We start from the raw sequence: 13,701 nt of genomic DNA on the forward strand, positions 1-13,701 counted from the left end.
TAAATGTTGACAAAATGTGAGATATTCTTCCATTTTTATAAAATCATTATAGTAAGGAAAATATTATATCAACAAAAAAAACTAATCTTATTAGAAACAGGATTTGTCTACGACATGACACACGTCTAACTATAATTGATCTATCAATTGAATTAATATTAGTAATCTTGAATAATAAGACCAAAAAGGAAAATAAAATATATATTTACAAACCAGAAAAGATATATAAAAGTGAATTTTTATGTTATAGAAAATTTAATTTCATATTTATTGATTTTTGATGAATTTTCAAATTTTCATCATATATATTACCAAAAAAAAAAAAAAAAAAAAACACCACAAAACTACAATAATTTGTTAAACATATGTTCTAACCTTTTTTTGCCTTGAGAAGTTTGTTTAAGAATTTAGTTCGACTGGTCAAATGGGATGTCGGAGCTAAGAGCTAAGATTTAAGAACATGAACTTGAGCTCTTTGTGATGTTCTATTTCATTAATATGCCTTAGAGACCAAAAACAATCATAAGGACATCCACGGGACGAGTCCCACTAATACACTCTACAATCTCCATTACAAGCGATCAAGAAAATGGATTATGGACCAATTGCTTTGAGTTGGCTACCTTGAACATTAATACTCCCTCACTTGTTAAATACCAAAAATTGAGGAGTTTCAATTGTTAGCCTTTGATGGTGATATGTGATATGTCAAGCTGAAGTTGCAGGAACATCCTCAGTAGAAGGCTGCATTGGTTTTCTCTTTGGTTTCACCTTATTGACTATCTCAGCTTCAACATCAAACTGCACGATCACACAAATTAGCCACACACGTTCAAAGAACAAGAAATTTTGTAAAGACATCAAACTGAAGGCCGAAGCAAGGAAACAAACCTTGTAACCACAGCCTGCAACACATGCGTGAAAGCAATTCTGAATTTTTAAAACAATGTAAATACAAGTTAGAAACGGTTCAGTCTATTTCTCTTTACTGAAGAAAAGTGTTTATTTTAAGAAGAGTGTGAATACCTCAGAGTATTTGGCCTCTCCAGGAGAACGATCCATAACTGTAGTCCATGGTCGGTCTTTTACCACAGGATCTTTGTAGCATATTTCACTGCAGTCTCCTACACCTATAGAGATTACACTACTATTACACCAATTCATTAACTTGGAAACTTAAACCTGAAAACTGAAAAGAGAAGGTATTTAATTTTAATGCTACTGATGGATGGGTTAGCTGTAATACACATCATCTGCTTCTTTTCGGACCTCTTGGTACTGGCAAGACCTTGATTGCACGCCAAATTGGAAAAACGCTTAATGGAAAGGAGCCAAAGGTTTATTTCTGATCCTCTCAACACAAATGTATAAATGTGTCAAATCCTTCCTTTTTTTCTTTCCCTCTTATCTTCACATCATATAGATCGTGAATGGTCCTGAGGTGCTAAGCAAGTTTGTGGGTGAGACAGAGAATAACGTAAGAGACCTGTTTGCTGATGCTGAGAATGACCAGAAAAACCTTGGTGCGGAAGAATCTGACTTGTGCTTTTATGTTATCCTTTTCTTGCAAGTGTGCTAATTTTGGCACTCTTATTAAACTTTTCAGGTGATGACAGTGAGCTTCATGTCATTATTCTCGATGAAATCGATGCTATTTGTAAGGTACATGACTTAATTAAAGCTGCGGTCATTTAAAACACACTCATGTTTTGTGCTTCCCTATTGATCTTGGAGAGTAGAATGTTGCTTCAGTGCAGCGAACAATCATATATACCGTCGAATTTTTTGAGCAATGATTGTTAATTGGTAGACTAAATGAGTTAAAACTAAGTTATATAAATTGTATGTATTGCAAAATTTCAGTCAAGAGGATCAAGCAGGGATGGCACAGGTGTCCATGACAGTATTGTAAACCAGCTCCTGACAAAGGTTTGCAAACGATCAAGCTATTGGCCCAAAAATAGACTTGTTTTTTTTTTTTATCTTTTCAGATTTTTATTTTCCAGATAGATGGTGTGGAGGCCTTGAACAATGTTTTACTTATTGGAATGACAAACCGGAAGGATATGCTTGATGAAGCTCTTTTAAGGTTCTCGGCCCCTCCCCCTGTGCTAATTAGTAGTGTCATTTCATTTGTAATCTAATTGTGTGTTAGCTTAAATGAACTTTAGATTTGAGTTCGTAGACATATAGATAATAATTTTTTGAGTTCTGCATATTCCTACAGGCCTGGAAGGTTAGAGGTTCATATTGAGATTGGCCTTCCAGATGATGCTGGACGTTTAGAAATTCTTCAGATTCATACGAAAATGATGAAGGAAAATTCTTTCCTTGCTCCTGATGTCAATCTTCAAGTGCTTGGTGATACATTTGAGGTTAAACATCCCCCTGTACTTTACCGCTATCAGAGAAGGAAGAAAAGCCCAAGTGGCTAATAGCTCTAGAGGATGGATCCAGTAGAATAATGGGCCTTGAAGAAGGGTCTAGTAGCTTAGTAAGGAATAAACATCATTGTTTTACTGTTCTTAGCTGTAACGGTCTGAGAAGTAGGGTCAGGGAATCAAGGGTAGTACTTATGTAGTAGGTGAGGGTTGAGGGAAGGGCATCTTGTAAGGGGAGGGGAGAGACTCCAAATTCTCTCATTGTTACCGTTGTCTCATTCTAATAAAGAGCTTGTTACTTTTTCGTTTTGTCTGTTCTTGAGAATAACATCCAAAACGTATCAAATTGGTATCAGAGCAACTGATACGATTTGCTTATAGAAATATATTTGATAGATTATAGAACTGGAATTACAAAGGAACTGAGGATTTTGTTAATGGAGCTCCTCCCACTCCCCCTAAAAGACCTCACCAAATACCCCATAATTCCCTCATACTCTCTTAGACAACTTATATAAGTGGAGACTCATGAGAACCCTAACCAAACCATAGTTACTTTACACTACCTAGACTCAACCCTAGTTAATTGATAAAGCTTAGCAACTACTAAGAAACTCTTGGACCTTAAAGCCCACTGATTGTATCCTCAAAGCCCACTGAATGTATCATTACCCCTGCCTTTGAAAACAACCTTGTCCTCAAGGTTGAAATGAGCAAGCTGTTTAGCCAACTCCTCTTTTGAGCTCCCAAGGATATCCATATTCTGGCAGCACGTCCCACTTCACCAAAAACTCTTCATGCCCTGTCCTAAGATTGTCCTTGGCCACAACAAGCAGTTTTGATTCAACTTGGAGATATCCCTTAAGTTGTTTCAGCCTTCTGTCTCTTACTTGTCCCTGACATCTCTCATATATCAGCGTGTCTTCAATTTCTCTCTGTGTATACTGCTCTGCAAATGACAACACTGAGCTAGACAATAAGATAAACTGTTCAAGGCTCAACTTTTCATGTGGAAACCACAGCTCTAATTCCCAAGGTTTTCCCTCATCACGAAGATTTGCCAAAGCCTCTCCATTCTTTTCTTTATCCCTTTCGGCCATAGTGATTAGATACACAGCACGATAACCCATCCCAACTAGTCTTACGGTCTGGTTATGTTTTGTTGAGACTTCCATTTCAGCAGCAATGTTCAAAGAAGAATGATCCCTCATCATTTTTAACACGCCCATGAAACCAACAGTAAGAACCAGTGCAACTACTTCCAAGCTAACACCATGTATCCCATCCAATGCTTTGAAGACCGGCTCAAATAGTTTCTCAATTCTTAGCATTGGCCATTGATTCATGTTGTCAACACCCCCGCAGCCTTCATCCTTACTCGTAACCAATCTGATCTTTGTATCAAACAAAAATCTCTTCTATTGAATCTTCTTAGGACAAAGAAAGAAATTAACCTTCGGTGTAACTTTTAGCAGCCACATCATACGTATCACATGACAGTTATGGTGCATCCCATTCTCCGTCTTATAGAACCCCTCACCTTGCACTTCTTTATATATCATATAGGTCTCTCTTTCATGGTGCTTCTTTCTAAACTTAGCTCTCATTCCGCTTGTCAATGACTGCTTCCTTTTAGCTGTGATGAATCGCCATAGTAGCTTTACATAGATCAATGCTTGGAAGCTATGGTTAAGCTTCATAAATTTTCTGCCAAGCTTCTGCCATGTCCTCTCCTTCATTATGATTACCTGCTCAACAAGAGCTCTCTTTGTGTGAAAAGTTAGCATTACCTTTTTCTTGTGCTTATGTCGAAATCTGCGTCTTTTTCTAGCAGTCCAGTACCTCTTCTCCTTAGCTGTTTCAACTCCCATTATCAGCATAGTACTGCACACTTGTTGACTCTGGTTGTTCCAATCTCTACTAAGCAGCTTATCATTACACACTAGGTAACCATTTACTTTGTTCCCAAAACGTGACCTCTTTTTCTTCACTATAATTTCCCACAGTAGCAGCTTATCAAGCACAACACCACAACACTTCACTCTTTCACATCCTTTCAGTCTCCTCATTATTTGAATTTTGAAATCGTTCTTCATGGGGGACTGAAATCTGAGTTGGTCTGTGCTCCCTGGTTTGAACTTGCACCTCCTAAACTTCCCATTCACCATATTTTTCCTTCTTAGCACTCTTTGACCTTTCCATGGCCTCTCAAGAACCATTAGATGGCCGTTTTTACTCACTTTGGTTCCTGGGCTCGCTGCTTCTGTCTTCGTTTTACCTCTGGTGTTCTCCTTACGCAGTCGAAATGGTTTCTTCTTCTTTTTCTGTCTCTTTTTCTCCTTGGTCGTTTTTTCGAACACTTGGTGGGCGTTTAGAGACATTGTGATATCTATCTTCTTTTGCTTAGCAGATTGTTCCTCCTTGTGGCTTATTTGTCTCTCTAACACCTGCGGCAAATAGAAGTTCTTGTGTTCTTCTTTCCTCTTTGTCAACAGCTTCACAAGACCTGTATCTCCTTTGAGTTTGAAACCACTTTCAGACCCATCAATCGTTGAAACCGTTTTCCATCTCTTCTTCTTTTTCTTCTTCGTGTTCCCTTGTCTTCCCATAGGCATTTGATCGAACACTTGGCGGACAGGTTCACTATTCTCAAAATCTGACTCTTTTTGCACACCCATTTGTTCTTTTTGGAAGATATTAGCCAACGATACCAACGCATCTTCTTCTTCTTCTTCTTCTGCGACTGTTTGAGATACCACCACTTCTGCTGCTGCAGTCTTCTTCTTCTCTTCAGCACTTGGTTTTTCAAAACACTCCTCAGGCTCTAGGAGATATTTCTCTAGCTTGTCCAAACAGCTCGTCCATCTGCTCATCTTAGAGTCAAACTCATCACTCTGCGCTAGATCAGCCACAACGCTCTCTTTCCCTTTGCTGAATCGTTGAAGCAGACCGATCCTAATCTCATTCCAGCTTGTAAACGCAACATGTGACTCCTGGAACCACAATAGAGCAACACCTTCCATAAATCCATATGCAAAGGATATCTTTGTCTCTTCTGTGAATCCATGGTCCGTGAAGTAATCTTCAACCCATGAAATCCACAACGCCGGATCTTCATCACCATAATAAACAGGAACCTCCACCGAACCATCACCATCTCCCATTGGGTCGAACTGCTCTGATACCAATTTGATACGATTTGCTTATAGAAATATATTTGATAGATTATAGAACTGGAATTACAAAGGAACTGAGGATTTTGTTAATGGAGCTCCTCCCACTCCCCCTAAAAGACCTCACCAAATACCCCATAATTCCCTCATACTCTCTTAGACAACTTATATAAGTGGAGACTCATGAGAACCCTAACCAAACCATAGTTACTTTACACTACCTAGACTCAACCCTAGTTAATTGATAAAGCTTAGCAACTACTAAGAAACTCTTGGACCTTAAAGCCCACTGATTGTATCCTCAAAGCCCACTGAATGTATCAAATTGGTATCAGAGCACTCTTTCTTGGGAAACTAGAAGATGGCGCTCAAGAAGGTGGAAGAGTTGGAGAAAGTTATGGAGAACATCCAGAAGGAGGTTCAACAACTGTCGAGCTTGGAGTCCGACGTCAGCGCCATGAAGAAACAACTGGGGAAGCTGGACGTTCTAGAGAAGCAGATGGGGAAGTTGGATGTTCTGGAGAGATTAGAAAGACGGATGGCGGAGGAGGACCGGAGGGTGTGGAGTTCTTCCAAAGGGACCGAGGAGGAATCTCAAATCTCCGGAGTAGAGAAACACGTTGGGGAGGAGACACAGCCGCGTCCTCTGCAGAATCCCACAACGGAGGTGGGAGAAACGCTGAAACGGAACTCGTCAATGGAAGAGAAAGAACCACTCGCACCACGGATCGAGCTTCCTCTGTTCGAGGGAGAGGAGGCTGATAGCTGGGTTCTTCGCGTGGAGCAGTACTTCGAACTACAAGAGTTCACGGAGGAGGAGAAGTTGCGAGCAGTCCGAGTCTGTTTCTCGGGCGATGCTCTCTCGTGGTACCGTTGGGAGAAGGACCGAAACCCATTCCGTAGCTGGGAGCAGCTGAAAAGCAGAGTTCTTGAGAACTTTGCAACGACTCACGATTTGACTGCCGGCGAAAGGTTGTTGTTGCTCCGACAGGAGGAGACCACAGGGCAGTACTGCAAGGATTTCATAGCTTTAGCTTCGAACGCTCCAGAGGTTTCAGAGAGAGTTTTAGAAATGGCGTTCGTGATAGGGTTAAAACCTAAGGTGAGAAAAGGGGTTAAGATGTTTGAACCGAGAACCCTGCAGAAGATGATGGAACTCTCAAGGTTGGTCGAAGACTGGGAGAGTCAAGGAGATTCACCGGCGCCGACGAGGTGGGAACTCTCGAACAGAACTCCGACAAGAAACTATGGGGACAAACACTCGTCACGTGGGGCTTACCAGTCGGGTACGGGTTTGGCATCTCAAAAGCAGTTAGTTGCAAATGAGACCAAAACGACAACGTATCGTTCAAATGGGGAAAAAAACACAATCCCTAATTCGAAAACCTCCGACTCGAAGCGACCACCATTCCGGAGGTTGACAGACGCGGAGGCCAACGAACGACGAGCTAAGGGGCTCTGCTTCCGGTACGACGAGAAATATCAGGCGGGGCATCGATGTCGGTTCAAGGGGCTCCAGATCCTGGTAGCTACCGAGGACGACGAGGGTCTGTGCGGAAACGAGGAAGAAGAGGAGCTCGAAGCAGAGGTTCCGGAATTTGCGGCTCAGTCGATACAGTCGGCGGCAGGAATCTCTTCCCCGCGGACCATGAAGTTAAGGGGAAGGGTGCAAGGCGAAGAGGTGGTGGTGATGATTGACAGCGGTGCTACCCACAACTTCATCTCTAGGGTTGTGGCTCAACGGTTGGGAATAGTTCCGAGAGGCACTGCGGGATATGGGGTGAGAATGGGTAATGGGGTTATGGTAAGAGGGAGCGGGGTTTGCCGATGTGTACGGCTACAACTGCCAGGTTACAGTTTGATCACTAGCTTCTTACCACTGGACTTGGGAGAGGCTAATGTGATATTGGGCATGCAATGGCTACAAACGTTGGGGGATATGAGGGTAAATTGGCTCGAGCAGAGGATGAGCTTCATGGTGGGAAGAGAATGGGTTACTCTCAGGGGAGACCACAGCCTTACGAATGCCTCCATCTCCTTTAAGGCGATGTGGAAGACGATACAACAGGATGGTGAGGTGATCTATGTGGAATGCACCAACCTGCAATATTCGGGAGAGGAAGGGGAGGGTTTAATACCCGAGACCCTTCAGTCAATATTGGAGGACTACTCTCGGGTGTTCTCTGAGCCACAGGGACTACCTCCCTCAAGAGTGAAAGAACACTCAATCATACTCAAACCAGGTAGTGAACCTGTGAGTGTGAGGCCCTTCAGGTATCCACACGCCCAGAAAGAAGAAATCGAGAGACAGATAGCCGTGATGCTAGCTGCGGGGATTATCAGGGAGAGCAGCAGTCCATTCTCCAGCCCGATACTCTTGGTCAAGAAGAAGGACGGCAGCTGGAGGTTCTGCGTCGACTATCGCTCTCTCAACAAAGCTACGGTTCCCGACAGCTTTCCCATACCGATGATTGATCAGCTGTTGGACAAACTCCATGGAGCAAAGGTGTTTTCCAAGCTTGACTTGAGGTCAGGTTATCATCAGATTCTGGTCAAGGCTGAGGACGTGCCAAAAACAGCCTTCAGATCGCATGACGGTCATTACGAGTTCCTCGTAATGTCGTTTGGTCTGACAAACGCTCCTGCCACTTTTCAGTCGTTAATGAATGAAGTCTTCCGCCCACTCCTCCGCAAGTTCGTCTTAGTGTTTTTCGACGATATCTTGGTGTACAGTCAATCACTGGAGGAGCATCGAGATCACCTCCGAGAAGTCCTAAGGCTGCTACAGCAACATCAACTCTACGCTAACCTGAAGAAGTGCCAGTTTGGTACATCAAAAATCGCCTATCTTGGGCATATTATTTCCGCGGAGGGTGTGTCTGCAGATCCTAGCAAGATACAGGCGATGGTGGACTGGAAACCTCCAACTAATATCAAAGCGTTACGAGGGTTCCTAGGGTTAACCGGATATTACCGGAAATTCGTGCAGGGTTATGGCGAGATAGCTAAACCACTCACGGACTTGTTGCGGAAGGATCAATTTGAATGGGGCAAGAAGAGTGAAACAGCCTTTGAGAAGCTTAGAACTGCGATGACAACCGTTCCCGTACTTGCACTGCCAGATTTCTCAGAGGTATTTATCGTAGAGTCGGATGCCTCAGGGTTTGGGTTGGGAGCAGTGTTGATGCTAAAAGAAAGACCAGTGGCGTACTACAGTCAAGTCTTGTCCGATAGGCAGCGGCTCAAATCCATTTACGAAAGAGAACTCATGGCGATAGTTCTAGCCATACAAAAGTGGCGTCACTACCTCTTGGGAAGAAGGTTCGTGGTGAGAACAGATCAAAAGAGTTTGAAGTTCTTACTGGAGCAGCGAGAGATAAACATGGAGTATCAAAGGTGGCTCACCAGACTGTTGGGATTTGACTTTGATATTCAGTATAAACCAGGTTTGGAGAACAAGGCTGCCGATGCCCTCTCTCGCAAGGAAGTGATACCCTCGTTGTTTGCCATCTCAGTGCCTGCAGCTATTCAATTAGAAGAAATCTATGCAGAGGTCGATAGGGATCCGAAACTTCAGAACATCATCAGGGACCTGCGACAAGACGTCAGCTCCCACCCTGATTTCTCCTTGATCAACGGACGGTTACTAAGGCAAGGCAAGTTGGTGATACCCAGCGGATCCGCGATAACTGGCCTGATTATGAGGGAGTTTCACGAAGGGAAACTTGGTGGTCATGGGGGTGTTCTGAAAACCCAGAAGAGGATCGGGGAACTGTTCTTTTGGGATGGTATGATGACAGATATCCGGAGGCATGTAGCCGCGTGCTTGGTTTGCCAACGCTATAAGTATTCTACTTTGGCTCCCGGAGGCTTGTTGCAACCTTTACCAGTTCCTGAGAAGATTTGGGAAGACATCTCGATGGACTTTGTGGAGGGGCTCCCCAAGTCAGGAGGTAACAACGCCATCGTGGTGGTAGTCGATCGTCTGTCCAAATTCGCCCACTTCCTGCTCATCAAACATCCCTTTACGGCCACCGACGTCGCTAATCTCTTCATTCAGGAAATTGTGAGGCTGCACGGGTTCCCTAGGACCATCGTCTCGGACCGAGACAAGGTCTTTACCAGTCAGTTCTGGAAGGAGCTGTTTCGTTTGGCGGGTACGAATCTCTGTTTTAGCACGGCATATCACCCTCAGTCCGATGGACAAACTGAAGTCACCAACAGAAGTTTGGAGACCTATCTGCGTTGTCTGGCTGGAGAACAACCACGAACGTGGTCAAGGTTCCTTCCTTGGGCTGAGTTGTTCTATACTCAGCCATTCGGATGACGCCGTTTCAGGCAGTCTATGGGCGTGAACCACCATCTCTGATCAAATATGAGAATGGTTCTACCTCGAATGCGGAATTGGAGACTCAGCTCAAGGAAAGGGAAGCTGTATTGGGACTGATTCGGGAGCATCTTCACAAAGCGCAACAGAGGATGAAAACACGAGCAGATGCAAATCGCAGAGAGGTCGAGTTCGAAGTGGGGGAGTCGGTTTATCTCAAAATGCGTCCTTTCCGGCGTAGATCATTAGCTCGGAGAATCAATGAGAAGCTAGCGGCACGTTTCTATGGACCCTACCCAGTGGAGGCTCGAGTAGGGAAGGTGGCCTATCGTCTCAAGCTACCCGCGGAGGCCAGGGTACACCCCACCTTTCACGTGTCGCAGCTGAAACGTGCAGTAGGGGATCAGATCGTGGCCGCATCTATCCCGACGCAGCTGACAGAGGAGGGGGTGCTTGAAGCGGAACCAGAGGCAGTGCTGGGAACTTGTACGAATCCGGTGTCTAAACAAGATGAAGTGTTGATCAAATGGAAAGGCTTACCAGAGTTTGAATGTTCCTGGGAATGGGTCAGCACCATGAAGGGACAGTTTCCAGATTTTCACCTTGAGGACAAGGTGAATTTTAAAGGCGGGGGTAATGATACATTTGAGGTTAAACATCCCCCTGTACTTTACCGCTATCAGAGAAGGAAGAAAAGCCCAAGTGGCTAATAGCTCTAGAGGATGGATCCAGTAGAATAATGGGCCTTGAAGAAGGGTCTAGTAGCTTAGTAAGGAATAAACATCACTATCTTACTGTTCTTAGCTGTAACGGTCTGAGAAGTAGGGTCAGGGAATCAAGGGTAGTACTTATGTAGTAGGTGAGGGTTGAGGGAAGGACATCTTGTCTTTGGGAAACATTGTAAGGGGAGGGGAGAGACTCCAAATTCTCTCATTGTTACCGTTGTCTCATTCTAATAAAGAGCTTGTTACTTTTTCGTTTTGTCTGTTCTTGAGAATAACATCCAAAACGTATCACTTGGTATGCTTCATCGATTATACCTTGTTCAAATTTTTTTATGATCGTCAAGACTTGCTAGACTGTTAACATGATTTTTCCAATATTTTTTAATTGAAAAGCTGCTCAGACGAAGAACTACAGTGGTGCTGAGCTAGAAGGTGTTGTGAAAAGTGCAACATCATATGCTTTGAACAGACATCTGAGCATGGAGGATCTTACAAAACCAGTGGATGAAGAGAATATCAAAGTTACAATGGAGGATTTTCTTCAAGCATTACGTGAAGTAAAGCCTGCATTTGGAGCCTCTTCAAGGGACCTTCAAAACTGCCGGTACATTTGGTTGAATCAGTTGATCTGAGTAATTAATGCTCTTACTTGAAGGAAAAGTTCTAATGCTGGTATAATATTTTCTTTTTATAGACCCAAGGGATTTGTGGACTGTGGTGATCGGCAAAACCTCATCTACGAAAGAGTCATGTTTCTTGTTGACCAAGTTGTCATCCAAACAAGTCCTCCACTCACTTGCCTTCTTGAGGGACCTAGTGGAACGTACCTTACACACATTATTTTAAAAGAAGATAAACAAACGTTATCTATGTTTTGGTGTGTTGTTTCCAGCGTTTTCCAATATCTAAGCTTCTTTGGCCAGTGGGAAAACTGCGTTAGAAGCCACCGTTGGCATGGACAGTAACTTCCCATATGTTAAAATAGTAAGTGCCACTCTTTTCTTTCATTGTGCATGGTTTGTAACTTTGGACCCTTTATAAGTTGTTGCCTCTTTTTTTTGTTTGATAATTTTATTTCACCACTTGGACAGGTGTCTGCAGAGACAATGGCTGGTCTTCAGTAGAGCACAAAATCAGCTCGCATTGCTAAGGTCCTAGCTTAAAAAATCTTGCGCTACTTCTTTATTTTGTGCTCTGATTGTCTATTAACTCTTGTTTTGGTGTGTGAATGAACAGGTCTTTGAGGATGCATACAAATCACCATCGAGCATTGTTATCCTTGACAATATTGAAAGGTCGTGCATACATCTTTACTCTTTCTTTCCTTCCATTACTTGATTGGTTTCATGAATTCTTATTTATGCCTACTTTGCTAACATTTGTAGGTTGTTGGAATACTCAGAAATTGGACCACGGTTTTCAAACACGATTTTTCAAACATTGCTTATCTTTCTCAATCAGCTTCCCCCGGAGGTTTGTTTCTGGGTTACAAATTTTTAAGTAATTTTCACATAATATCTCTAATTTGGTTAATGTTTTTTTTTTGGTTGATAGGGGAGCAAACTTCTTGTACTTGGTAGAACAAGTGAATTAAAGTTCATAAAAGCTGTTGGTTTGGGTAAGGCTTTCTCAGTCACATACTCTGTTCCACTACTGAGGACACAAGATGCAAAGAAGGTAATTTGTTTTCCTTGCAACTCACTTATTTTTCATTCATGTTAGAAAGGGCCAATGTTAGTGTTGATGTCAGGATCAGTCACAATTAGTATGTTTAGTTCGGTCAAAGGAGGGTCGAAGTTCTCTTTTATTATATTGGTGCCGAGACACAAAAGACGGGTTACAACACGACGTAAACGAGCTACAAACATGGACGAGGATAATAGACGAGCTGTTATCTCGTCGATTCTTCGAGCGATTGATTCTAAAACCGTTGACTTCTGCTTGGACGAGCTGGGGCTCTTGTACTTGCTGTACTACTTCTCTTGCCTTTTTTCCCATCCTCTTTTTCAAAGGCCGTACGCCTGCATTTATAGGGAATCGTGTCGGTTCGTCCAGCAAAAGACCATAATACCCCTCCTTCCTTGAGAGGCCTATTTTGGGCCTTTTGCTGGGCCAGGCCTTTTGTTGGGGTGGGATCTACCCCCAACAGTAGTCCCCCCTTCGCCTCTGGTTCGTAGTCTTCAGGCAAAGGACCGCGCGTGGGAAGATGAAAGGTCGCTTCTTTGATTGGGCAAAGAAAGGTCGCGCGTGAAGGAATGGTTTCTTGGGTCGAATCACCGTATGCGGCGCTTTGACGCGCGTGAAGTCCGGAAGTTGTATCGTCATTGGGCGCGTGCTGTAATGATTACGTTCCCTGATTCTCCTTTCTTCTCCTATAAATACCTTCCTTCCGCTTCTCTCATTCTCATCTTCTCGAGTTCGTTGGTGCTTTCATCGCTCAGGTATTCTCTCTTCTCCTCATCTCGTCGTTATTTTGCTCTTGTGTGTCGCGCCCTTCGTTATGAATTCCCCTCGACCCTCGTCGTCTAACCCTTCTGCCGGGAGTCTCCTTCGACGAGCTACGACTTCAGAATCTGGCGACTCCACTAGATTTGTTCGTCGGCGGACTCGTTCGCTGAGTTCTTCTGATTCGTCTTCGACGAATTCAGACATGGCTCGATTCGAAGAGATTAGGCGTCGTCTTGCTCCTGGGTCGGCAGTCCCTAGTTCGTCGGGGCTCCCTTGCAAGATTCCCTCCTTGATCGACGAGCCATTAATCGATGACCCGTCTTTTCCTAATTTGGATGACGTCCCTTTGCCCACAGTAAATCTTTTCAATCACATGCCTCCGTCGTCGTTGAAAATTGACGCGGCAATTGACGCGGTTCGTATCGGGAAGCTAAACACTAACCCGAAGATTTTGATTCCGGCTTCATTTCAGCGTCCCTGGGATGCTCCTTCCGGCTTTATTTGTCTCTCAGAAAAATACTTCACCGAGTGCAGACTTACTTTCCCTCTTCCGTCCTTTTTGATGACGTATTTTGCTCGTCGTAAGGCGGCTATTTCTCAATTCGCCCCGGCGACCTTCCGAAATGCCATCGGTCTTTCGATCATGG

The 13,701-nt window shown here is 43.7% G+C and overlaps 1 protein-coding gene and 1 pseudogene across 1 annotated transcript; one reads left to right on the plus strand and one right to left on the minus strand.

Annotated features, from left to right (window-relative positions):
- Positions 1-472: 472 nt before the first annotated feature.
- LOC104733418 (uncharacterized) lies at positions 473-1,252 on the minus strand. Its single transcript, XM_010452996.3, has 3 exons — positions 1,027-1,252; positions 892-930; positions 473-801 (listed from the first exon to the last, which is right to left on the minus strand). The coding sequence occupies exons 1-3, from the start codon at positions 1,162-1,164 to the stop codon at positions 709-711; spliced, it is 270 nt and encodes an 89-aa protein (XP_010451298.1). The 5' UTR covers positions 1,165-1,252; the 3' UTR covers positions 473-708.
- The window catches only part of LOC104733419 (vesicle-fusing ATPase-like), a 28,636-nt pseudogene continuing 16,149 nt past the window's right edge, over positions 1,215-13,701 (plus strand).

This window comes from Camelina sativa, chromosome 12, assembly GCF_030686135.1.
Source record: "Camelina sativa cultivar CO46 ecotype springtype chromosome 12, ASM3068613v1".
Classification (NCBI taxonomy): domain Eukaryota; kingdom Viridiplantae; phylum Streptophyta; class Magnoliopsida; order Brassicales; family Brassicaceae; genus Camelina; species Camelina sativa.

Excerpts from the sequence above, each read along its gene's own strand:
- LOC104733418 (XM_010452996.3), bottom strand. The coding sequence starts at position 1,164 with ATGAATTGGTGTAATAGTAGTGTAATCTCTATAGGTGTAGGAGACTGC. Across the intron at positions 931-1,026 it reads GAGAGGCCAAATACTCTGAG|AATTGCTTTCACGCATGTGT; the intron begins GTATTCACACTC and ends TTAAAAATTCAG. Across the intron at positions 802-891 it reads TTGCAGGCTGTGGTTACAAG|TTTGATGTTGAAGCTGAGAT; the intron begins GTTTGTTTCCTT and ends GTGATCGTGCAG.